Source organism: Archocentrus centrarchus, chromosome 11, assembly GCF_007364275.1.
Source record: "Archocentrus centrarchus isolate MPI-CPG fArcCen1 chromosome 11, fArcCen1, whole genome shotgun sequence".
Classification (NCBI taxonomy): Eukaryota; Metazoa; Chordata; class Actinopteri; order Cichliformes; family Cichlidae; genus Archocentrus; species Archocentrus centrarchus.
Window position 1 is genome coordinate 22,421,338 of NC_044356.1, and position 27,247 is coordinate 22,448,584.

Below are 27,247 nucleotides of genomic sequence, written 5' to 3' on the forward strand. Positions count from 1 at the left end.
GGCACAGAGATGAGGATGGATGGGCTCTGAGTGTGCCTGTAGGTCGAGCAAAACACTGTATGGGAGCAGGTACACAGTGGCATGTTGAGCAGTGACACTATAGCCTAGATATTAGAGGTTGAAAGACTGAGAGAATGCTAGATGGTTAGGGGATTTTTTTTCAATGTAGCATTCGTTAATATCAAGCATATGACTATACTAATATATATTTGCTGGCCCAACTTGAACTACAGTTGTCTGTTTTTGTTGTCGTTTTTAAGCTGAGTTATGCAAGAATATAGATTTGTAAGCTCTGTTCATGCAGCACAAGACAGGTCACTCCAACAGACAGAACATTTACATTTCAAAGAAGAAGTCAGAGGAAAAGTAAAGCCCAAAACACCTTTTTAAGATTAAGAAATTGCACTGATGACATCTGATGCTGTGTAAAAATGAGTGAGTAGCTTTTGAGTCTTCTAGACTGAAAACTATTTGGATCTGACTGTTAGGGCCTTTAAGATTCACCAGAGAAGTCATTATGTCTCTTTTGTTTGGGTGGTTATGTTCCTTCTCTTTTTTTTTGACAGATGGGAAATGAGCGAAGAATAAGGGATGTGTGGTATGCAACAAAGGTTTGACAGTTGAAACAAAGTGTGGGGGTAGCAGTTACGTGGTATCCCAAACCATTTGACTTTGTTGCCAGGAAACCACTGGAGACAACCAGAACTGCTGGTAGGCAGATTTACTATATATGGACTGAGACAGGTATGCTGTTTCTGCAGTCTTTTTGCAATGCTAAGCTAACGTCTCACGGCTCTATATTTAAGGTGCAGTTTAAGTAAGTGAAAAAGTGCAGGAGACATTGACCGATTCTGAACCGTAGCTGTATATAAAAGATGGAGGTAGCCACAGTGACGCCACCAGATTAGTACCCCCCCCCCCCCCCCCCGCTGGTTACTAGAATGAATACAGATTTAAATTGTTTCTGAATTGGCTGCACTTTACAGAACCAGTGGCTATGTCAATTTTGTATGTACAACCTATGTTCCTAACTCAATGAAACTCAAGTTTTTGCTTTGTGGATAAGAAACAAACATACTTACCATTGTTTGTTGCTAGTGCAAAACATATATCTAGTACATTAACACACACACACAGACACACACACACACACAGTGTGTGCTTCATAGCCTGTGTCACATTTGAGCATGTGATGGATGCACATAGATTAGAAGATCTCATTATAAAGAAAAAGGAAGGATGGGATACACGTCTCAGTTATTGCCACTATCAGTGTCACATTCTTCTCCCGCTCCTCTCACTCCATTATTTCGCACAGCATTGTGCAGTTTTTTTTTCACTGTCCATTCATTATGAAGCATCTCTCCTCCTTCCATGTTTCAATCCTCGCCCTTCTATTTCCTTCACTTTTCTTCTGCGTCCTCTCTGAAAGCACAGTTATTCTATTTATCTCTCACAGCCTTCTCGCTATCCCTGTCCTATACTCATTTTACCCCCCCCCACAGAGGACCAGAGGAGAGTGCACATGGGCTGGAATAGAAAAGAGGGAGAATGGAGAGGACAGGGAAAAGGAGAAAGACATGAGATGAAAATAGAGGGTGTACATGCTCACCTGGATTTCTATTTTCAAGCCCCTACTCCAACCCCCACCTCTATTTCCTCTCAGCAACAAATGTCAGAGTATGCAGACCACTGCCTTCCTCCTCCTCAGCTTATTGTTATGAATTTCATTACAAAATACCAAAATCTGCCCTTTGCTACCTCAGTTCATTGTTCCTCAGAATTATCCACTTTGCCTATTCTGGTAATTGTAAATGTTTTTGTTTTTTTTGTTTTTTTTACAGTCATCGTGTTACAAAGATGTGTAAAGGGCAAATTGTAATGTGTATGTATATATATATATATATATATATATATATATATATATATACACACACACACATTACAATTTGCACATTACAAATCATTATATATATATATATATATATATATATATATATATATATATATATATATATATATATATATATATATATATATATATATATATATATATATAATGATTTCCAGCAAGGGGACGTTTTAATAGCAAACTCAGTTTTGCATCATTTTCAGTGATGACTGGCTGAGTCTCTTCGCCACACATATGGGACGGTTCTAGAGATGGAAATTTCCATTGCTTTTTTTGGCAATAATGAATAGAAGGATTACCATGATGTTTCCACTGACATTTAAAATCCAAAAAAAAATGATGAATTCTACTGACAATGCATGTCCGCATAACTCTCCTATAGCAACAGATTAGGCTAATTAGCACACTGTGGCATACTAAACTTGGATGGTGAACATGGTAGGGCCGGGTGGTGAATCGAGTTTTATTATCAGTTAGAATTTTGGCTTCCAACACTTTCAACAACAACCAAAGTGTGCAAGGTCACTCGTGCAGGCAGCTTCAGCTACAGTACACTGCTCCAAACCCACTAATATGCATTACTCTGACATGTAAGTGCCACTGTTGCCCTGCATTACTGCTTCAACTCCCCATTCACCACTGTCTTTGTGGTATAACTGTGGGGAGTGACGAGCTTGTAGCCTGGGCATTAAACTCTAACTGTATTCTGCTGCTCTAATAAGTATGACTGAAATGAGATAAAGGATTATTGTGCTGAGTTCATTTTTGCATTTTGCATCATAAGAAAAAGACCAAAAATCTCAGATTCTACTCTATAAAAATCAAAAACCTCGTCTATATACATACATTTGGCCTGATCTCTCTTTTAAGATTATCTTCTCATGCACCCCTGGAATGTTTCAAGTGTCTGTTTTTAGATCAACCTCTAAAAATTCCCTTTGTACCTCTGATGTGTGCTGGATCTTAGTGTGTTCAAACTGTGATCGCTCAAATTGATTTTCATTTTCGGGAAGTGGATGAAGTCGTGGGGAGGCAAATTCAATCCAGTTCAGTTCATTTTCTTTTATATAGTGCCAATTCGCAACAACAGCCACCCCAAAGTGCTTCATACTTTAAGGTAAAGCTGTTACAATATTAGAGAGAAAATGATCCCCTGTGAGCAGCACTTGGTGACAGTGGGAAGGAAAAACTCAGTTTTAACAGGAAGAGACCACCAGCAGAACCAGGCTCAGGGGGAGAGCCATCCTTTAAAGCCCAATAGCTGTGTGAAAATTATGTAATTTTGACAGATTTTTGCCATAATGGAGCAGCTCTGCAGCATGATAAACATCATACTAACTTCATTGTCTTCATGTTGTCATGCCAAAATTCAAATATAGCTCAATTTGTAACCACATGGTCGTGATCTACCATACCTGTCAAGTTTTGTATTTAAAAACAAGGGAAATTTTCCACTGCTCACTGTGAGCCGTCCCACCAGCCCAACCGAGGTCCAGTTGTTGTACCGGGTTTGTTCCCGCTGTCTGCACTAACCTCGCGAGAACTGCCACCCAGGCTGGTGCAGGTGGCAGCTCCCGCGAGGCTACTGACAGAAGAATTCAGTTTGGAGAGGCACAGGAATGCTTTTTTAAAAATGATTATATTATAATAGGAGAAATTTATGGGAAAATACTAATACGGGAGGATGGCGGGACAGAGGGGTAAAATACGGTAGTTTCCCAGCCAAAACAGGAGACTTGATAGGTATGGATCTACTTGTATACTTCATTCATTCATTCATCTACTTCAGTCATATTACTGTATGTTTAGGCATGCAAACTACCTGAGTGGGATATGTGATATAAATTTTACAAGGCTCTTGTTAAGTAAGTTCTGAGTCAGCAAAATACAGCAGTGCTTTACTTTTTGTGATAAAGCAAAAGAGAAGGTAACAAAAAAATTGGCTGCAACAACGAGCTAAGCGCAGTGAAGAACGAGAAATATTTAGGAGGCGTATAAAAGCACGATTTTGGCCAGAGTGCATCTGCATATTTAATGTGTCTCCAGGCTGGAGTTTAGCCTCTGTATGATCGCTCCTGTGATAGGAGAGAGAAAAGTAAGGAGTGGATTTGGAAGGCCAGGTGATTTAACACAACCACAGGTGCAAGTAATGGCTTAATCCCATTTAATAGCTTCAGTCTCACCATGAAAAAGGTTTATAAGTAGAACTGTACCTCTGCCAGCACAAAAGGTGCTGTGCCCATCAGTTTGATATTACAAAGCTGATCAAAGTTTGCTGAGCGAGTACACACGCACGCTGCCATGATTCAGCCAGCCAGTGATGACTTGGCTCTGGAGTTTATCATCTGTCACTGTTTAAGGTCAGACAAAAAAATATATAATAATAAGATTCCGAAAAAACACAGGAGACAAATACCAGCTGACAGGGTCACCCCTCAACAGCAGGCCAGTCCTGGCATTTGTGTGTGTGTGTTTGTGTGTGTGTGATGCCGGAGGTATAGTTTACCTCACTTGGACAGTCTGCTGCCATCTGCACTGTCCTCGCCTGCTGACCTTTGTGTTCTTTGTTTTCTCAGTTTGCAAAACTATTGGAACTATTAACTAAACTATTTTGTTTTTTGAGTAGTTCACTTTTTGTCTTTTATGCTGTAAGAACTCATTTTTTGCTGCCTCTGCAGTAAGTCTATGTGTGTGTGTGTGTGTGTGTCTTGGGGTGGTATTAATTTAAAAACAAACTGTGGTTGAAATTTAAACTTGGTGTCCTTCAGTCCCAGGGAGCTGCTGCAGCTGTAAGACAAGCTGTTACACTGTATTTTATCAGAAACACTTCGAATCGAGGCGCCAGTTTATTTGAGCTTTTCTCCCCCTCCCACTTTCACCCTCCTGTCAGTAGCTTACTGTTTTTTAATCCTCTCTTGTCTCTTTTGTCAAGCCCCGCTCCAACTTTCCAGCCCCTTCCCCCCAGCCCATCGGCCCTCCAGTCCAGCAGGACCATGATGCTCAGCAGCTCCGTGGAGGTGCCCAGCCCGGGTGGGATGAGCGGCCTGAGCGGGCTGAGCACAGCGGCCCGGAACGTGGTGCGCTCCTCCAGCATCTCGGGGGCCATGTACAGCCTGGAGAAAAGCCCCGGCAGTGGGGTCCCAGACTCGGCATCGTTGGCTGGCACTAAGAAGCGGCGTTCCAGTTTGGGCGCCAAGATGGTGGCCATTGTGGGGTTGTCGCAGTGGAGCAAGAGTACACAGCAGCTCAATCAGCAAGGTCAGTTTACAATCTGAACTACTCAACTGCTTCTGCATTTTTCAAGGCCTCTGTCAGTCTGTGTCTCTGTATATATTTTCTTTTTTTCACTTCTCTCACCATTTAATCAAGGTAAAGGTAACTGTTTTTGCCCCTTTCTCCTCCCCTTTCACCCTTTCTTCCATCCTCTCAGCTTATATATCTATATATTTCCTTCTGTTAGTTTCCTCTTCTGCCTTTCTAATCTTGGTCTCTCATTTGTCCCTTTTCTTGTGGTCTATAAAGTTTATTTTTAAAATCTGGGTTCTTGATTTCTAAACAAATGTTGAAGAGGGAGTATATTCAATCATTTTTATCCTCCTGGATTGGCATTAACATGGCTAAAATTTCCTTGTTCCCTTGAAATGATTAAATACCTTCCTACACCTGTTAAAATGACACCAATGCTATTATAAAAGAATAATTATTATTACAGTCTATACACATTAACATAAACATAACATAAGCCGAATCCACTCTAAAGGGTGTTTGTCAGTTCTTTAATTCTAATAGCTACAATATTTAATTCAACAAGCTTTTTCTTTTAAGGTATTAATATTGTAATTAGTCCTTTTAAAAGGCTGCAGCACATTTGTGAACATCATTGTGTGTTGAACAGCAGCAAGTACGCATGATGACTGTTTGGTAGTGGCATTACTTTCTAATATGTCTCCTGCGGTGTATAATTACAGACTCTGCTCAGCTGCAAGAAAAGTGTTTCTCACTTTGCGCCTCAGTAGTGAACACAAACCCACGTTTTGCTGGTGGAAAATAAGAAAAACATGTCACACACTGAGACTTTGTAAAGGCTGGGAGGTCTGGGCAGGAGGGGTCTCATTTGAGTGCAGCGGAATATTTTTATTTCGTTCTTCTGTCTGTCAAAATAAAACAAGGTGTTTATCTCCTCACATCCTCTTACGCATTCTGTTTCTCCTTTCAGCACATCGAACTGTAACTTTTACACAACAGTGTGTTTGTGTGAGCATGTTTCTTTCTTCTTGCCTGTTCGCTTTGTGGCTGTACACTATATGTGTCTAATTCTGAGTGTTGAAAGGTATCGCAACATCTGGCTCTCTGCTGCTCTGTTTAGCACTGTATTTGTACCAGTACTGTACATTTTATTTTATTTTTAATAATTTTCAACCTTAACCAGAAGCCGCTCAGCCTCATGAATGTCCGATTATGAGCCGGTCCGTTCCATGCATGGGTAACACAGCGGCGCACGCGCACTAACGATACATGCAAACTTGTTGTTAGTGTGGGAAGCTCTTAACTCTGAGTGAAAACACAGAGTTTGTCAAAGTAAACTGTGCGGGGACCACCATGAAAATGTTCATAAAAACAGGCCTAATCAGACGTTTAAATCATCTTCATCCAGCTGAACTGGGACATTTTAAAGAAGCTTACAAAAGCAAAGTGGCTGTCCAGAGCTCAGATCCAGCTACAGGCCAGCAGCCCCGGGAAGAGCGAAAGATCAAAGCAGTTATGAGGAAAATTATGAAAACAAGTGTCTGGTGAATTTATAAACATACTGGAAAATGATGCAAGTACGTGACATTTGTTTTGTTATATAAATCTATCACATCTAGTTTTGTTTGGTAAAGTAAAATATGTCAGGTTTGTGTGCGTAATTTTTTTTTGTACCTCTTTCCAGTAGCAGAACACTTTATTTTTAGACCTCTGGCTTTAAATTAGCGTAAAGCTCAAAGAAAACATGCAGGTTTGAGGCACGTCTATATTAACTCTTCAGACACAGACTACATCCATCTTTTATATACAGTTCCTTTATTTAACTCATTTGACATTTCCAGTAAGGTATAATTTGACATATTTATTTAACTGACATATTTTGGTCAGTGTTTAAACACTGTATGACAGCCAGGCTTAGTTCAGGGTTTAGGATATTCATTTTCTGGCTGCAGCTCATCTTGATCTGTGTAGGACTGCATATTTGTCAAACCAGGCAATCCGTATTTCAGCGAAAAAAGGAAAAAAACTTCCAAGGTCATTTCAGTCACTCGGTTCACTTCTTAAATGGCCTTTATTTGAATCAAGAAAAGTGTAACAAAACCAGCTTTGTTACACTTTTCTTTCTGTCTCCGGTGACAGCTTATGCTGAAGGATAAATAAGAAGAAAGCAGTCATTAGATAAACGCATACGCATGCACTCACCTAAATTCTGTATTGTTATTACCTGTTTTTGAGATCAGCTTAAAATAGCTGTTGCACCAGGGCTCAGTAGACACACACACACACACACACACACACACACACACACACACACACACACACACACACACACACACACACACACACACACACACACACACACACAAACAAAGAGCTTGCTTCACTCATCACAGCTGACACTTGTCTGACGCAGGGAGAACTGTCGATATTTTCACCACGGGGGCTTTCGTGTCGTGTTTGTGGTGATGAAGAGAGCACAACAAAAGGAAAGTGCAGATGAGGAGGCTAGGAGGGGGCTGACGAGGTAGAGAAGAAGAAGGGGAGAGACGAGGGGTGTGTCTAAATTTAGATGTTCTCAGCTGCCAGAACGGCACATTGTGCCTGGAACAAAATCACAGTATCATAGATGGCTCTTTCTTCTTCTTCCATCGATACCACATCTGCGCATTAGAGTTTAAGTAGTTTTATCCCTGTGCTGCGCTGGCAACAAGTTAGAAGATGAATTTGTAAAGCGTACCTCTGATGAGCTGAGCTTCAGTATGAAATTTGAATAAGCAAATCTGTTTCTGTCCTATAAAAAAAATGTTCTGAAGTAGAGTGGCTTAGAGTATGACCACAGACTTATTAAAAATAAACTACTAGCAGCCAAGCTGATAAACTGACCTATAAAGTGTCACTTTGGCATGAGAGATGGGTTACACACAGGTAAAATGTGTGTAACCCATCTTACAGAAGCTTGCAGAATGACTTCTCTTGACTCAGCTGCAGCTTTGTAGACGCAAAGCCCAGCGACAGCAGCATCAGTGTTTATATCGATTTTAAATTTGGGGAAAAGAGAGAACTGATGTTGCATTGCGACTTACTATTGATAGATATCCTGAGTATCAGAAGCAATTGGGTCATTGCATCTCCAAACTGAATAACCGGAGGTAGGCCCAGACACAGACAGTCAACATTCCAATTGATTTAGGTGTAAATTGAATCGCTGTCTAGGCCTTTTACGTAAAATTCACCAAACAAGATTATGTCACTGCTCTACTAAGAATTTGCCTGTTTCTCACAGCTTAAATAGGTAAAGACTTTAAACCTGTTGCTGGAGAAAAACAAGGTTGTTTACTCAGTGAACCAGTGAGACTAAAATGGGCTTCCCTAATGTGTCCCCACCTCATATTTTACACCAGCTAGAAGGACCTATCAGATCCAGATAATTAGACATGTGACCCACACAGAATGAACAGAGTGACAAGCAAACATTCCTTCCCGCTTGGTCGGGTTTGATTAGGGTCCTTTATTTTCTTTGTGGCAGTCATTACCGACCCAGTGTGGTCAGCTCTCGGTGCTCCATGTTTGGAATGACACAGGGGTAGACAGGACAGCCTAGCTGCCAGCCCCTACTCCGCTTGGTTGGCCATCTAATAACCAATAACACACAGATTTATTTGTTATAGAGTAAGAAAAAAAAAGGAATGTAATATTGAAGTAAATTTAGACTTTGGAGGCATGAACGATAAAAGGAAATGGAAGTCATTTCATTAAACGATTTATTAATTGATTTATTGGATATTGTATTCAGCATTCTGAAGGTATCGTGCTCTTTTTTTATGTAACTTTAATATGAGATCCCAAGCAGCCTTCTTGTTATCTTGTAACAAAAATGGATGGTTTTGCTGCGGCAAATGAAACCGTTCATATGGAAAAACGTGAACACAGTGAAGGAGGATAATAAAGAATGTGACTTACCACAGAGGCAATTGATAGAGACACTAAAATGTAAAGACATAAAAAACAAACTGAGTGGAGACATTGGGGGAATATGTCAGCATATCACCAATAAAGTACTATTAGGAGGTGATGTGGTTATGGTGTTACTGTGTCAGAGTTTCTGCAGTTTATGTTCTTGCTCCATTTTGCGAATTGGATCCAGTCAATTTACAACCATCAGCAGAATCTCTTAAGGTAAGGTCTAATGCAAGCAAATCCTTGTTGTTGTGTTCAAGCGCATCTATTTTTATCTGTTTTCCAGATAACATCAGCTCACTAAGAACCTCATCTGAGGTTCTTAGTTTTTTCTGAGGCTCTTAGTGGGTTTTTAAAATTTTGCCAAAATAGACTTCATTACATCTAATTATTATGTTTTTGTAGAAGTCACCATTGGGGTTGTAATAATACAACACGCGTAACAGAGAGCATAAAAACAAACACTTCTTGCATTCCTAAATTACATAAAGCATAAGGCTCATATAAATTTCCCCTACCCATGGCACCAAGGTGCCCCATGTTTGGTTGATCTTAAGCTCCATCCATCCATCCATCCATGCATCCAGAATGCTTAGGTTTGCAGCTGTCACATGGCGAAAAGGAGGGGAGCCACACACTCTCATACCCATGGCCAATTTAGAATCACTGATTAACCTAACGAGGCTGTCTTTTGAATGTGGGAGAAAACTGGAGGGAATTCACACAGGCACATGGAGACCCCAGGAGATTTGAACCAGGAGCCTTCTTGCTCAGAACTGCACCACTTTGTTGCCTCTTGGCAAACTCTGTCATAACTTTGCATATCGTCATCCGGGTCTTCTTTTCCTTTTTCCAAAGGAATCGGTCTTAGCGCTACCATAAGGATGTGATTTGCTTCCAGCTCAGCCATTATAATTGCCTTTGGTCATTTTTTGATTTTGGTTCCATGTGTGTGCTATTAACTTTTCCTATATGTGTTTCTAATATCCCAGATATACAGTTTGGGTGTCACATGCATTGTTGGGGAGTTCCATGCTATCAGATAGATTTTGGATTTAGTTCCCCACAGATTATCTCCAGCTTCCAGCAGACTTTTGTCACTGGTCATACAGGCACTTGAAACTTCTTGGCGAGATGTTGGCAGCTATTTGTAATTTTCCAAGCACAAGTGCTATATAGGATCAGTGTTGCCACACACAGCCCCTTAAGTTAGAGAGCTGGTGTTGTGTCTTTCATCAGGCCCATTATCTGAGACCAGTCCACTTGGTTAAACCTGCTTTGAGATAAATTTCCCAGAGGCAGAGCACTCAGGATTGCTGAGACACACACATATTACAAATCACAATAAGGTGGAGAATGAGAACAAACTGTGCAAAATTAGTTTTAGTGAAGAATGCAAAAAGAATAGAATATCTGTGAATGTATTAAATCGCTATTCTGCCTATGGGAATCAACCCAATGCATTTAAGTATATTTATAAATCAACTGATTTCAGATTTGTAAAGTAGGACAAGGACGTTTTCTAAGACGTGTCAGCACTGTCAGACAACAGCTGAGACCTCTGACAGTTCGTAGTCTTAATGGGTGCAATTTTATCATGCCCTTAGGTGTTTCCATGAAATAGACTTAAGGGGGTCACATCTTTATTTTGAGCTCAAAATGGATAATTTTCATTCAGCTGAAATGTTTGAGCAATTATCTCTTTAAACATGCAGTAAAAGAATATACAGTATGAACATTAACAGTTGTTATAGTTATTTTTACTTACACTTATTTTCTATTCCGCTAACTGCTGCAGTAGTTAGCAGAATAGAAAATAAGTTTACATACTGTGAGTTCCTGCATGTTGGTACAGTACCCTTGTGGGGTGTTGTATAACATTTGCTGCCATGTATAGCTCTCTAGTTTTGATATAGACTATTTTCATGCATTCCTACTAACACGGTGTATGTTTTTCTTCCATAATGCATCTCAGTGTTCCTCATGTTATTCCATTCAAAGCCCCGACTCCCACTGTCTCATTATTCTGGGTTTTGTAACAGTGTTGGGGATGGCATTTTGGTTCTGTCTGCGTTCTATTTATTACCTGCTATTATTAGTACCGGTGAGGAGAAAGCACACACACACACACACACACACACACACGCAAATGGTTTCCCAGGTTTATTGGGTGAGTCACTCCTCTGCTGAACATGGTCTTATCTTCTGAGCAGGTTTATCCACGACTGCAAAAACAGAGCCAGCAGCGCACTCCCAGTGCACTGTCTGTCTGCACAGAGGGACGTGGTTTGCAGAGAATCAAGCACCAATAATGTGATGCAGTGCACCAGGAGAGTTAGATTAAAGGAAACCAGGCATAGATATGCATGTCTGTGTGTCCCACTGAAAGCCCCTGCTCCCAGCTTGTATATGTGTAAAATACCTCACTCTTTCCCCGCTCCATTTAGCTCAGCATGCATGTTTTTGCTTCCTCAACCTCCCTTTTAATAATTTTTTTTTTTTTTAAGTCCGACTTCTGTGTGTTTATTTCTATGGCTTCAGCTCCTGCTGGAAGGACACCAGAGACACAGAAAAGAAACAGAGACAGAAAAGGAAATATGTTTGACACATGAAGAGAATACTTGTTCCTTTGCTTATTAAAATGATTCCAGCTACGCTCTGTGACCAATAGCAACCACATTTCTGGGTATGCTGTCGTCAGAAAAATATTTTTGAGTTGGCTGTCTATAACTCTAGCTCCAGGCTGTGAAAGACATGCAAAGGGACTTGCACCATTGCCAGTAATGTTAAGTAGTTCTGACTTATTTTTTATATTTGTCTTTCTGGAAAATAACACAGGTGTTTCCTCCAGGCTGTGAATTTTACTGTGTTGTTGTATGCCAAAAAAAAGAACAAATATTTAAATTAAGTTAAATTAGCTTTTGTTTCTCAATGTAGGACAAAATGTACTTAAGCAATCAAGCTTTCATATCTCCTATAATGAAATCAAGTCACCGTTAGACACTTGAATATTGGTGTGACTAGCTACTGCTCGGAGAAAAATCCCAGAGTTTCAGACTCTACAGGTCTTTTAGCACGATAAATGTTAAAGTTCATGATAGTACAGTTGGAAAAAGACTGAACAAATATGGCTTGTTTGGAAAAGCTGCCAGGAGAAAGCTGTTTCTCTCTTAAAAGAACATGGCAGCACGGTTTAGGTTTCCATCAGAAGTTTCATCAGAACAATCCACAAGACTTCTGGAACGATGTCCTTTGGACAAATGAGACCAAAGCACCATGGTTGGTGAAAACCAAACACCTGATATCAGCACAAACACCTCATACCAACTGTCACGGTGGCAGCAGCGTTGACAGAACTAGGGTTGTCACAATACTAGTATTTCTGTCTTGTTGCTGACAGACTTTTTCAGCTTTAATCCGGGATTTTAAGAGAAACTTAACAGGTTTCAGACACAAATAACTGTGTTATTCTGTTAACACAGTCTATTATTGTTGCATACAGGCAGGACTGATAACTGCCTACCATCCACATCAACGTTATGACTTTATTAGTTAGCTGCTAGCCACTACCTTAATGATAACAGACGGCTAATGAGAGTGTCAGGTGACTGCTAATAGTTCAGTGGCTGATGTACACTGGTCAGGTTAACATTTATGATCAGTGTTTAATATTTCTACATCGGTGAAACGGGAGCTGTCTAGTTCAGTTTTGTGAAGGTTTGCTAGTTCAGCGGGAGGGGCTGTGTGTAGTTCTTCAGCTGCAGGAGGCGAAGATAGCACTGTTGGAGTAGATATTGTTGCAAATAAGCAATTTCTATTATTGATTAGTATCTGAGTATCAGTTTTTTTGACAGTTCTACACAGGCCCTGGATACCTTGCAGTCATTGAGTTGACCATGAGCCCCTTTATATACCAAAGTATCCAAACGTGAGGCCATCTGTCTGACAGCTAAAGCTTAGTTTTTTACAGGACTGTGTAGAGTATTTTAGAGTTCAGTCAGCGGTTTGGTGACATCTTTTCGAAATTACTACAAGCATCATCTTCTTTGAAACAAAAAAGGTTTTTATGTCACTGAACACCAGACAATACATAAACTGATAGTGGTTTGCTAAATACTGATAATGTGAACACTGTGCTCCCCCACAGTGAAAGAGCTCGGGCAGACAGGCTGATGTGATGCAGAGGGGAGATAGCAAAGGGTACACTTTTCTGAGGAGTTCTATTTCCAGCTAGTTTATAGTCTTTTCTTCTAATTTTCATTATTCTTTCCTCACTCATTACTGAAAATGTTTTGAAAGGAAATTATCACTGTCTCTTAATCCTGTAAATAATGATTTAAAAAAAAAAAAATATATATATATATATATATTTTGGAACATGAAAGCCCTCAACAGTGCTTTGACAAGAGAAACAAGCCCGGCAACAACACACTTAAAGGCCACAGACTGTCCACAAGTTAAAGCGGCCGGCCTCTGTGTGTCCTCTAAACTATACTACAGTAGATTAAAGAGACCTTGCATTTCAGTTCTGAGGGTATTTTTGTGGTGACTCACTCATGCCCTACTTTCAGCTCAGTTTCTGAGTCAAACCTAGGAAACACACATTAGGAATTTTGGCAGATGCGTGTTGGAAAGCTTACAGTGATTTAGATCCTTAGAGGGAAAACTCACCTCCAAAGGGGGATTCTTAAATGTCACTTTAGCTCAGAAAAGCTCGGACAAAATGAGCAACAGCAAAGACTATGAATTGTTGGAATAATCACAATGAAAGTTGCTGAGTCTCTGCAGCATCTGAACTGTAGTAACACTCATGCTGGCCTTTCATAATGAAAAGCTATTTCTGTGGATGACTCACTTGATTGCTATTCTTATCCGTTGTGACTAATCAAAGAAAAAGTCCTTGCATCTTTCAAGCTGCTATTTCAGGTGAAACTGCTACTTTGTTGTAGTTTCCAGCTCCTGCTCCACCACCTCCTTTTGCTTGTGTCATTGGGTCTCCTGACACATACTCATGTACAACCTGAAACATTACTCTCACCTCTAAAAGCTTTCTCCTCCCCTCTGGTGCTTCTGGAGGCTACCAAACCGCAGCTAAACTGACCAATAAACTCTCCTCTTTCTGTCTCTTATTTCTCCATTGTCCTCCTTGTGTTTCCCCCAGCTCACCGACATCTTAACCCTCTAACCCCCCCCCCCCCCCCGACCCTTTTTTATTTCCTTGATTCATTTCCATCTCTTTGGCTCTCACTTTCACACAGCATCTGTCAAGTTTTTGCAATCTCACCCATCAACCCAGCCATGCTCTATTCTTAGCGAGACACATTGGTGAACTATTCCACTGTTTCTTTCTTTGGGACTGTATATTTGCTATTGTGGGAGTGTAGCTTCTGCATGTAAAGCACATGCAGGTTCAAAGCACACTGCATGCAATCTGATTCAACTTTGATATTTAATGCACTGTCTGTATATTAAGATGCAGCATATCTGCCAGCGTTTTTCAAATTACAGGAGGGCTTTTGGGTGGGGCTTAGCTTGTCACACCTGATATGCAGGGCAATATGGTTTCTTCCCCCGTGTACTATATTAAAATACTATAGACTTTGGAAAAAGGCCTGTCCACGAGGCTAGACGTCTTTTGACAACACCAAATGCCTTAATCACATAGGCCTAAAGACAGGTCAGCAACCCCTTAGCAGCCGCAGGTCGGGTAAAAATGTGCATTTGCAGTTTGCTAGTGATGGAGATGGCTGATTAATGCGGGATGAAATTGGTTTGCACTTTTCTGCAAATGCTACACACCGAGAGGTAGTGAAACTGTGAAAAGTGTGATGCAAACTGGAAATGGAGAGTCTTTTCCGTCAGTGTAAAAGTTGCACCTTTTAAAATGTATTGATTGTGGTATGGCACAAACTCCTAGCAACCAAAGCAGTTGAGAGGAGGTTGTCGGTGCAACAGCTCTTGGGGACCAATTTGACAGTGACTGCCAGCAAACAGTCGCCAACCGGTTGGAGAATACAGATTTATGGTTGTAGTTGTTGACACAACTAGCATCAAGAAGCTTTTGATACATTTGTTTATTGAGATCTGTTTTCTTCTGCTTATCTAGAGTCAGGCTGTGGTGGAAACTGGCTGCTTAATTAGCAATAAACATTGAATAGTGTACTCAGAATTGAGCAATAAACTAATGTCATTGTTTCCTTGGTTGCACATTTATTGCTTGCGCTTTCTTTTGTAAATTTCTTGGATCTTTATTTCTGTTTTATTAGAATTTTTATAGCCGTGTGAAGCGAGACTGGCAAAATACTAATTTCATTGTGTGGTGTAAACCACTGTGTTTATTTCCAATGTGGATATGAGAATAAAAACTTCCACTTGTACTTTACTGAACTGCAGTTTATTTGCATCATTATTTTGTGTCATCACTGACAGATTGGTACTAATATCCCCCACACATTACACCACCAGTAGCACCTTGAACCACTGATACAAGGAAGGATGGATCCATACATTCATGTTGTTGACTTCAAATTTTGACCCTACCTTCTGAGTGTTCCAGCAGATATTGAGACTCTTTAAATCAGGCTACATTTTTCCATTTTTTTGTCATCTAATTTTGGTGAGCCTGCACGAACTGTAGCTTCAGTTTCCTGTTCTTAGCTGGCAGGAGTGTCACACGGTGTGGTCTTCTGCTGCTGTAGCCCACCTGCTTCAAGGTTCAATGTGTTGTGCGTTCAGAGATGCTCTTCTGCATATCTTGGTGTATTGATACTTGATTTACTTTTGCCTTCCTGTCAGCTGTTAGTCAGTGTACCTAAGTTGCTGGCGAGTGTATAACATGTTAATAAGCAAGCTGTAGCGATGCTAGCTGTTTCACACGTGTTTGTCCAGCATGTGTGTTAAGCTGCTGGCTGTAGCTTCATACTTGCTCACAGAGATGATCAGTGGTGCAGTGGTGTAGTATTTTATTTTGCTGTTCTGTGCATTAAAAAACATATTTACCAAAATGTAAGGCTTTTCTCATTAAATGTCCCCAAACGGTCATGATGTCAATGTGTCCATATGTAGAAAATACCCATATATAAGGTATCATTCGAGAGTGCAGTAAACACTGCACTTTAACAGAGGATTTGCGAGCCCACTGCTGCCTGCCGTGTGGTGCTGTGAGAGAAGGTGGATGGGGAGAACAGCTTTTGGTGCATAGTAGCAGCACGCAGCTCTGCTTCCTTCTCAGGCAAACATACAGGCAGATTGATTTCTAATTCTGTTTCATGGCACAGAGAGGCTGCTGCTGCTGCACTGCAGGAAGCGCTCAACAAGCGATTTAATTTCTAGACTGAAATGTTATCTTCTGTTAAACAAGAGTGTAAAAATATCTGTAAGCTAGATGTAGAGCTCCCCTTCTGATCAAGCTGTTTGGGGAATTTTCTTGACCTAAATGAAATTTTCTTCATGCAAAGTTATTGCTCTCATAATTCCACTTTTATTGAAGGTACACTAGCTGAAATGTGGAAAACAGTTCAGTTAGATCAGAAGGAAATTAAAGTATCTCATCCCACTAGTAGAATTTTAGGCATAATTTATGAAAAGGCAGTTTGAGGTCATTTTTGTTCTGTCCTCTACATGTTTTGCTAGGTGTGTTAGTGGTAGCTTAATAAGCTGCAGAACGTTTTGTGATTTATTTATTTATTTTTGGCAGTTTTTCCCTACCAATATGACCTTATTTATTTCGTCTGTTTTTTTATATATATATATAAAAAAAGCTCTGCCATCTTCCACCATTTGATCATCAGCCACAGAGTCAAGTCATCAAGAGGAAATTACATCTAAATTAGATTACGCTTTTCCTCATTGTAATTAATTGCTATTAGACAAGAGCCTGTGTGGCATATTAACTCACTGACAGACATCCTGCCACACATGAAGGGTTTTCGATTTCATGAAATCATTTCCTATGCAACCTGGTGCTGAGAAATGCTAATCACTTCACATTGACCACTCCCTGGCTTATGTCTGTGCCTGAACTGTTAATGCAATTCACACACAATGACAGTGCACACACACACACACACACACACACACACACACACACACACACACACACACACACACACACACACACACACACACACACACACACACAGACACACACACACACACACACACACACACACACACACACACACGGGAAATTAGATTTGTTTAATTCCCATGCATTATCATTAAAGACAGGGTAAGTCTAGGGTACACTTAACTCTCCACCACATTTATTTGTTTTTGCATGCTCTGTTAGGCTGTTAGACTTAAATAACTGACTTAGAAAAGAAGGATGCTGGCAGAGTTTTATAAATGGTCGAATTACAGAGAAAACGATTTTATTGAAAGGACAAAAATATACACATGGCAAAGCAGCCGGGGGAAAAAAAAAAGAAAGAAAAGAAAAAACAAGCTTATGATTGCACGTTAATACAACTTGAGAAAACCAATTTTCAGAAGTCATGATCATTAACCTAATTACTTGCACTGTAAATAGGTTTTATGCTACTTTCTGAACTGTTGCCATTATATTATGTTAGTTTTATAGTTGTTTTTTGTCAAACAGCTAATGTGCCCTTAAATGAATGGTTTAACATGAGAAATACTTCATTCTCTGCTGAGACTAAGATGAGATCTTGCAGTTAGCTTAGCTTAGCTTAGCATAAAGATAGGAAAAACCCCCGCTTGTTAAATAGAAAAATCACAGAGGCTTTATGAGAGTCCTGGTTTCCCTGTACAGCCAAAATGAAGAAACTACATCCTTCTTCAGTTGTAAGGTTTTACCTATCAGGACATAATGAAAAATAGTAGATCTTAAAATAAGGTAAATACAACCTCAGAACAACGTTTTATTGTTCATTTAGCGAAAATAAAACCAAAATGCAGAGGGATTGTGTGAAAAACTAAGTACACTCTTACTGCTTCCATAGGAACTAAGAGGATAGGTACTGTAGCAACTGGGTGCTGTTAATCAAATGTACTTGATTAGCAAACGTGAGCGCCTCTATAAAAGCAGAAGTTTTAGCAGTTTGCTGGTCTGGAGCATTCAGGTTTGTGTTAACACAATGCCAAGAAGAAAAAACATCAGCAGTGATCTTAGGGAAGTAACTGATGCTGGCCTACAGTCTGGGAATGGTTATCAGGCCATTTCCAAACAATTTGAAGCCCATCATTCTACAGTGAGAGATTATTCAGTAGTGGAAAACATTTAAGACAGTTGCTGATCTTCCCAGGTGTGGACATCCCAGCAAATTCACCCAAGGTCAGGCTGTGCGATGCTAAGAGAAACTGCAAAAAACCCAAGAGCTACAACTCAGATATTAGAGGTCTCAGTTAGTATGTTAAATATTAAAGTTCATGACTGCACAATTAGAAAAAGACTAAGTGTGGCTCATTTGGAAGGTTTGCCAGGAGAAAGCCTCTTCTCTCTAAAAAGAAGATGGCAGCATGGCTTAAGTTCGCAAAGTTGCATCTGAACAAACCACAAGACTTCTGGAACAATGGCCTTTGGACAGATGAGACCAAAGTGGAGATATTTGACCTAATACGTAGTGCCACATTTGGCAAAAACCAGACACAGCGTATCAGCACAAACACCTCGTACCAACTATCAGGCATGGTAGAGGGGTGAAGATTTGGGCTTGATTTGGGGGGGTGACTGGACAGTAAGGTGAGAACATCTGTGTGATGCTAAAGCTTGGCCAACATTGGGTCATAGAACAGAACAATGAGCCCAAGCACAGCAGCAAATCTACAAGAAAATGACTGAAAAAGAAAATAATCAAGGTGTTGCAATGGCCCAGGCAAAGTCCAGATCTCAATGCTGTGATGGGACCTTAAGAGAGCTGTGCATAAACTAATGCCCAAATGAACTGAAGTAACGTAGTAAAGACGAGTGGACCAAAATTTCTCCACAATGACGCGAGAGACTGATAGTTCAAGTTGTTGCTGTTAAGGGTACTTATGCAAGCTACTGAATGGGGTACACTTAGTTTTTCACACAATGCTTCTGCATTTTGACTTCATTTCTGTTAAATAAATAATGACGTGTTGTTCATTTGTTCATCACTTTTTATGATGTCCTGAAGTTTAAAACCTTAGCTATGTTATTTATTGATCTTTGGAGGTACTGGAAGGAAGGTTTTTATACCTTTGAACAAAACCAAAGTAGTGGATTTGGTTTGGTTACATTTCACAAATAGAAACTGGCCAGTCAACCAACTGCTGTTCAGTTCTTTTTTTATAATTGTAACTGGAGCAAATACTGTAGAACCTCCAATGGCCAATTGAAATTGGTTCTAAGACCACCAAAAATCCGTAAAGATCGCCATGTGTGATTGTCCAGTTTTTTGGGACAGTTTTGAATTGTGGGTGTTGGTCTTTTAAAACAATGTCATCATTCATTCACCAGGTGGTGAGTTTTTATATGTCATACTTGTGTAGGTAGACTTTTTCATGTCAGCCAATTTGACATGAAATCGTAGATAAACACAGGTGCTACTTTTCACACTGATTAAAACGTTGCCTTCATAACAAGGAAAAAAGATTGTGCTTGTGCTTACCTACTATTTCTTATCAAAATGGTGTCTGTGAAAAATGTCTGTTGTATTAGGACTTAAAGGATTATCAGAAGTATACTAACACTGTCACTAGTGCAAACAGAATAGCTGCTAGCTAACTTATCTTCAGGTGCTTTAGATTTTTCTTTAAGAAATTATCTGACAAATACCATACATTACTGTGCACTTATTGTATTAATCATTCTTTTAGGAAATCTCCACTTTTATCAGTGCTTTAAGTTCTATTATGTTTTTTTTTCTATGTTGGCACTAATTAGGAGAAATCTGCTTTTGTTAGACAATTTTTGCTAAATAAGCCAACCAGCTTTAGCTGATAACTTGACACTTCACTGTTTCATCCAGATATGTTCAACATGGTGGCAGTGGCCAAAATGCCAGACTCAAGGCTTTAAAGCAGTAGTCAAAAAATAAATGGGTGGCTTCACGTGGGTCCATCTTTTATATACAGCCTGTGGCCAAAAGTAGTACGCTAATCCCAAACTGATGATAAGTTTTAATTTTTAGGATTTTAATTTCCTAAGGTGGTTGGCCTTGAGGAAAGAACACCGTTGATGATTACTGATGATTTCTGAACCCTAATGGACACGTTTAGAGGGTTAGATTGTGGGATGTCCCAAAGGGTAAAGCCATCCAACTTAATCTAAGTTTCTCATTTGCTCAATAAAGTTTATTTCCTGACTTGACTCATGCTGAATGAAATGCCTGCTGCAGAAACAACTACAAATGTGTCATATGATACATGAATTGTGTAAACTGTAAATATGGCTCTAAATCTCTGATTCATATATACTCTATAACCTCTTGGTCTTACCTAAGCTTCTACTTTGAATCTTCCCTTTGTCCAAATTTAGCTGGGGTCTGGTGGTAAATATGCCACAACATATCCTTCATCTCCAACACCCATGCTTGGATACTGTTGCTATGCATGGTGGATCGTTGCCGTCACCGGTGCATCCAATAGGCATGTCGGCGTAGCCTGGGAGTCTAAAAACAGCATTCTGTATTACAGCATATAATGAGAACGGCTTCATCAGTGTGCTCTCCAAATGTCAAAGCAGTTTTAATGATCTACTGAGCACGCGCGCCCGCGCACATACATACACACACACCCTCAGAAGCTATATTGTCATGTGTGAGTGTGCATGTAGTCACAGTGTGTGGCTCTTTTCTGCATTGTTGGCATTTTTAAGCAATCGCACCTTTTCTGCTAATCTTCAGCACTGAAGCTATTAATTCTTTCCACCCCAACACTTCTGGTTCTTGTGCCATGATAGTCAAACACAAGCAGCTCAGAAGGAAAGTTTCTCGCATTTCCGCGAGATTCATGAGGTTGTTTTAAGGAGCGAGGTATTACTCATCATAGTGAAGCCAACAGGAGACACTTTAACTGCTTTGTAGCTCACAGGGACCGAAAACCCTCTACTCTAGTGCAATAAAGTACAACAACTTATGTAATGTTGTTATTTTAACTGTTCAAATGGCATACATGTCAGACAGCCTCTAATTACTTCTTCCAGGATGTGTGTGTTTTTGATGTTAAAAGTATAACAATTCACCAGCAGGGAAGGAGAAAATGCAGTCACACTGATTATGAAGCAGGATATCAGATAAGGCAGATAAAGTAAAAAAGAAGAAAAGGAATCCGTTAGCAAGGAGTGCATAGTAAAAACGGGGAAAGATAAAGAGCAGACAAACAGCTGGAGGGAAAAAGGACCAATAAAAGAAGGAATATGACTTAAAGACAGACAGAGGAAAAGAAGGGGAGCCTCGATTAAAGAGCGAGGATTTGTGGAGTGGACTATATGAACACAGAAAGACACAGAGTAAGGGGGAAAGGCTTATGAGCGAACATGCCGGCCGGGGCTCTTGGTGCAATGCAGAAGGCATTGCCATGGAAACAAATGGAGGGAAAGAGCAGACGAGGAAGGAGGAGGAGGGGATTAAATAGGAAGGAAGAGATCACTGCTTCACGCTGAGGAGGGGGCTGTTTTCATGAGAGGGGAGGGCCCGGTAGGCAAACGAGTAACAAGTGTGGAAATGAAGTTAAATGAATAGCTTCTTGATAGTTTAACACTGGAGATCTCCCACTTGTGTGCGTGAATCTGCTCACCATCATGACAGAGGCATTGTCACACTCGCAGCCTGATTATGTTAAGATGTAAACATACTCATCGGCAGACTTGTGCGGCTTGGTTGTGAGTGAGTGAAGTTTTGCGGAGGAAGTTATTGCAGAAGTTCCAGTCAAGTGTTTCCTCGAGAAATCATTACTATTCTTATGTTTTTCTTTGAAAAAGCAACGGCGGATGAGCCTGTCGCTATGGCGCCAGTTGTCTCAGGTGGCATTGTCTGAGGTCCAGATCCGAGGGCGGGGGTTGTCATGGCAGCAGGAGTGCATGGAGTTTGTCTGGGTGTCGTGCTACAAAACACACAGACCTTTCCCTCCCTTCCTCTCTCTCTCTCTCTCTCTCTCTCTCACACACACACACACACACACATTCTTTACTGCAGGATTATAAATAGAAGGCAGCAGAAGGCAGCACCCCTCTCCTCATCTTCAACACTCATGGGACCCCATCATTCTCATCTTCCTTTTCAACCATCTCTCGTCAGCGCTTGTCCGCTGTCCTCTTTAGAGCCCCACATATGAAGCAGTTTTGAAAAGGTTTATGCTAGTCCGCTTCAGCCTGACTCGCATCTCTTTAGCTTGTTGCAGACATCAACAGCATTTTAGATAATGTGGGATGCGCCGCGATTTATTTTCAGCTCAATTTTAGAGCTCCGTTCAGTAATCTGTAGCACTTTATTTTAAGAATTGCTTAACCAAGAGCGAGAGGAGGTCGAGCAGATAGATAGATCTGTTCTTCTCTGTCATCATCATCATTTTAACCCCCAAAACTCTCATCAAGTGGCTCTGTTTGCTGTCTGTTTATCTCCACAGTGGTGGTGATGATGCAGGGTGTTGTCATGGTAATGAGCCTGGCATGGTGAGGATGCTTAATGACAGTGGATATGCTCGGGCTAATGAAGTGAGGTGGCTGGGTGTTCGCTTAACTGGCAGCAGTAAGGAACCACTTGTAAAGTCTGCTGCGCTGCCTTCACCGCACCGTTGTGCTATATGTCCACGCTCCTATACAGGGGAGATATACATGTTTCTACAGCAACCACAGCTGCAGTCATGAGGAGCTCTGTGATGCATTACTTCTCTTGTTATTGCTTTGATAAGCAGTGATTTGCCTCATAATTAACATGTTCAAAGAAGGGGAACGCTTTTAATCTGCACTGCAGGTTTTTTAAAAATATGTTTGGCCAGAAAGCCCCTTTCAAAGGGTTGACCCAGAAATTAGTCAGAGTCGCTGTGGAGGTCTTTAAAAAGCAAGCTTTGCTGACATGACAGCTCACAGCTGCTTTCTCATCCTCCTGTGTGACTAAACTGTCACCGTGTGGGCCAGACTGTTCATGTGCAGACACTTTATGCACATGTTGCATGGAGGATGAAGTGAATGGAGTGAATGCGCTAATACTGTCCACTTCATTTCCGTGTAAAAGTGCACCTGTGTTCTTTTAGTTTTGCATAAATAATTTACAGTTGTGGACATCTGTTTGTTTGATTAACTCCAAAATAACATCATTTTCTTCTGCTTTAGTTGGTAAAAAGTGTAATTCATTTGCTCAGTAATGATGAATTCACAGAAGCAAATATGAGGGGTGAAAATGGCTCATTTTATTATCAATGGATCTGATCTTTGTGGCTCTATATCTATATTATATAAAAACATCCAAGGTAACAGCTTCCTATCTCTTGTTTTCGCCAAACAAAACTTAGAGAACTCAAGATTAATAAATGGAAAAGAAAAGAAAAATGTCTCCACATTTTAAAGCAGAAATCAGCGAATTTTTGGCATGTTCGCTTGAAAAATGAGCAGAAATTAGCCTGCAGCTATCAGCTCTTTGATAAAACTCTGGCTAATGCTGCAAGAAGGATATTGATGTGGAGTGATAAAAGCGAAGCGAAGAGTTGCACAACCTTAAATGTCACGTCCCCGAACCCGAGCCACAGGGAGATACAGTGTGTCATTACAGGGGATGATGTCCTGAAAGCTTCTTCTGGGGTTAGCACTCTCTGGCTTGCTCTCATTCTCCTAGCGTCAGCAGGAGTTGTAATGCCTTAATACCCCTCCTCTCCTCATCTTTCTGAGCTCAGCCTCTCACCTCTCCTTTTGCCTCACCACCCACTACTCTCCCCGTGCTGCCAATTTGTGTGTGTTTCTGCCTTACAAGCCAAGGCTCAGGAGTTCCCCCTAAAGGTTTATCGCTCCCTAGTCACAACAGCCATTGCAAAATGGGCTTTGCTTGTTTAAAATGGACTATGGAGTAAATACCTGTGGTGTGGAGCTATTTTTCGGTAACACAGGGGCATCCCAGTGGATATTAGGTGAGATTGCCTTCTCGCTTGAGTGGCCTTGCTTCATAATAAAGAGTGGAGGGATGTGTGTTTTCAAGGCAAACTTCTCATTTGTGGTGGGAGGCTTTGAAAAAGAAAACATTGTATACACACGAAAAAATACATGAACATAAACATCGGGCATTTTTTTAAATAAAGTAAGAAAGCATTTGTGCAACTGAGAATATGTGTATAAACCTAACTTGAGGCTTTAGAAAGTATATTATATTTTAAGCTTGTAAAAGGTCATAATTTCACAGGTGGATTATCGTGCAGCCGTCGGCCCTGTGTAATACCTGACTTCCTTATCAGGCAGCTCTATGACTTCCTCTGATTATTCTGCTTAGCGGATTATCCTGTTTTAATAAGGGCATTTAAAGAAGGGACTGTGACCTCTGTATTCTCTTTTCAGACGGCGGGACGAAGAAGCTCCGCAGCACCATCCGGCGGAGCACGGAGACCGGCATCGCCGTCGAGATGAGGAATCGAGTGACACGGCAGGGCAGCAAGGACTCAACCGACGGCAGCACTAACTCAAATAGCTCTGATGGAACGTGCGTGCCCGTCCAGCAGTTTATCCATCCACTCGTCCGTATACACAATACCCATTCATCCATCACGATTCTGTTTCTTCTCTCACAGGTTTGTCTTCCCTACCACACGCCTGGGGCCTGAGAGCCAGTTCAGTGATTTTCTGGACGGACTAGGCCCCGCTCAGATCGTGGGCCGGCAAACATTAGCTACACCCCCAATGGGTAAGAGTGTCGAAGACCAGTATCACCAGCTTTCCCCGTGCAGTCCACCACATTCTCACCTATTGTTGTCATACAAATCTAGTTAATGTCATCTATTGTTTCTGTTATATAACAGTCAGTTAATTCTTTATCAATCAGAAACTCAGACGTTGTCATCTATTACATTTTGCAACATACAGTACATTCACTTAAATGCACAGCTACATCTTTAAGTACTGCACAATAACTCAGTACGAATGAAGTTATTCTTGCGTGAGATATAAATCTTTCATGTAAAGGTCACTGGTTCTGGAAAACAACTCAACAGAGCAGTGTGCTCTTCTGTACCTGGTCGTGAAGACAGTCTTGTAGTTCTGTGTGGCCCTCTGCTGTTGGACATTGACTGTTGCAGCTGCAATTCAAGCTCTCAGTTGATGGTTAGCTGAGCACCACAGACCTCTGCTGCATTTGAAACTTTGTTTTTTATTGTGGTATAGGGGATGTACATGTAGGCATGGTAGACAGAGGAGGACAGCTGGAGGTGGAGGTCAACCAGGCCAGAGGGTTGATCCCCAAACCAGGCTCCAAGAACATACCAGGTACTGACTTATTGCTGAAAACTTTCATGGGCTCAGCAGCACATGCACAAGGCTCACTGTTTTTTTTTTGGTTTTTTTTTAATGTCCTCAGCAACCTACGTGAAGGTGTATGTTCTAGAGAATGGAATGTGCTTGGCCAAGAAGAAAACCAAAGTAGTAAAGAAGAATCTGGACCCCACCTACCAGCAGGCTCTATTGTTTGATGAGAGTCCTCAGGGCAAAGTCCTACAGGTGAGCCATTCTCTTTTTCTAGCCTTTTTTAATTTTCCGCTGACCATTCCAACATCCAATAATGACGCTTTTCTCGAATCAGTGTCCACCCTCTGTCACTTCAGTCATTTTGAAGAACTGAAAAGTCTTTCATGGACTTTCTAGAAACAGGAGTGTGTAAAAATTTTTTAAAATTCAAATTACAAGTGCATGAAACTGATGAGAGTGTCTCTAACTGTAACTGTACAAAAGCATAGAAAATCATGCATTTATTTACAGTACTATCTTAAGTGCATTACTGACACATTAATTGACTGTTAACTTTTACTGTTAAAGTTAACAGTCATTGTCAATACCGAGTTATTGTAACACCCCTTAGTGCAGACTGTAACTGACGTGAATCTATTACATAGTTCTATTCTGACACTTGCTGTTTTGAGTGCATAAGTGCATTCACACTGACGAGTATAGCTAATAGTACTGTGCAAAAGCCACACCTCATTTCTTTATATTTTGTTAGGAAAATGGGAAACAGTTGCAGTTTTATATAAAAGTTTCCACGGCACAGGAAATCAATAATTAAAATGTACTGTCGTTTCTTCTCCAGGTAATAGTGTGGGGGGATTATGGGCGTATGGACCACAAGTGCTTCATGGGAATGGCCCAAATCCTTCTGGAGGACTTGGACCTGTCTGCCACAGTCAGCGGCTGGTACAAGCTGTTCCCTACCTCCTCTCTGGCAGACCCCAGCATCGGACCCCTCACCAGACGCCTCTCTCAGTCCTCCCTGGAGAGTGCCACCAGCCCTTCATGCACCTAGACACCCAGGACAGCACACACACACACACACACACGCGCACAAGGAAGAGTCATGCAGACACAGACGCACGTACTGTATATACACGACGAATATATCTGAAGTGCAAGGCAGGTAGGCATACATACACAAAGAGATGCATCTGCACAGGACAACATACTCGACATACATACAAATACCCAATCTCACCCACATTAACACACATGCACTCTCAACATGCTGCCATATTCTTTACTGGAATATCCTCTCAATCGTCATTCATGCTCTCACCCACTGGTCAGTGTTAGTTGGCTAAATGATTAGCAGATCCAAATCGGAGAGGACACGTAGACCTGAACATGTAGCATTTTTCACCCACCTGTTTCAAACATTTCATACCACGAAACCAGGATTCACCGGGTGCCGTGTTCTGCAGTCCAAGATTTCCATGGCACAGCTCATCCCAGGGCACATCCCGATGCCAGTTTCTAAACTCTCTATGCCAAACTAAGAAAAAGAACTTTATTTTTTAAAACCAAAGCAATTGTTATTGTTGTTATTATTACTATAAGTAGTAGGTGAACTAGTATACAATATAAAATATGGATATGTAGCAGAGTCTATGACTTAGATGTAATGCAAAAAAAAATAGAAGATACACTTTATACACACACACACACACACACACACACACACACACACACACACACACACACACACACACACACACACACACACA

General features: G+C 40.8%; 1 protein-coding gene across 1 annotated transcript in view; it reads left to right on the top strand.

Moving 5' to 3' along the window:
- rims3 (regulating synaptic membrane exocytosis 3) overlaps nucleotides 1-27,247 on the top strand; it is a 38,118-nt gene extending 10,871 nt beyond the window's left edge. The window contains exons 2-7 of the mRNA XM_030741260.1: nucleotides 4,845-5,170; nucleotides 24,582-24,723; nucleotides 24,812-24,924; nucleotides 25,401-25,502; nucleotides 25,594-25,733; nucleotides 26,320-27,247. Coding sequence (XP_030597120.1) covers nucleotides 4,906-5,170; nucleotides 24,582-24,723; nucleotides 24,812-24,924; nucleotides 25,401-25,502; nucleotides 25,594-25,733; nucleotides 26,320-26,532 — 975 coding nt within the window. The 5' untranslated portion in view covers nucleotides 4,845-4,905 and the 3' untranslated portion in view covers nucleotides 26,533-27,247. The remainder of the gene's footprint in view (nucleotides 1-4,844; nucleotides 5,171-24,581; nucleotides 24,724-24,811; nucleotides 24,925-25,400; nucleotides 25,503-25,593; nucleotides 25,734-26,319) is intronic.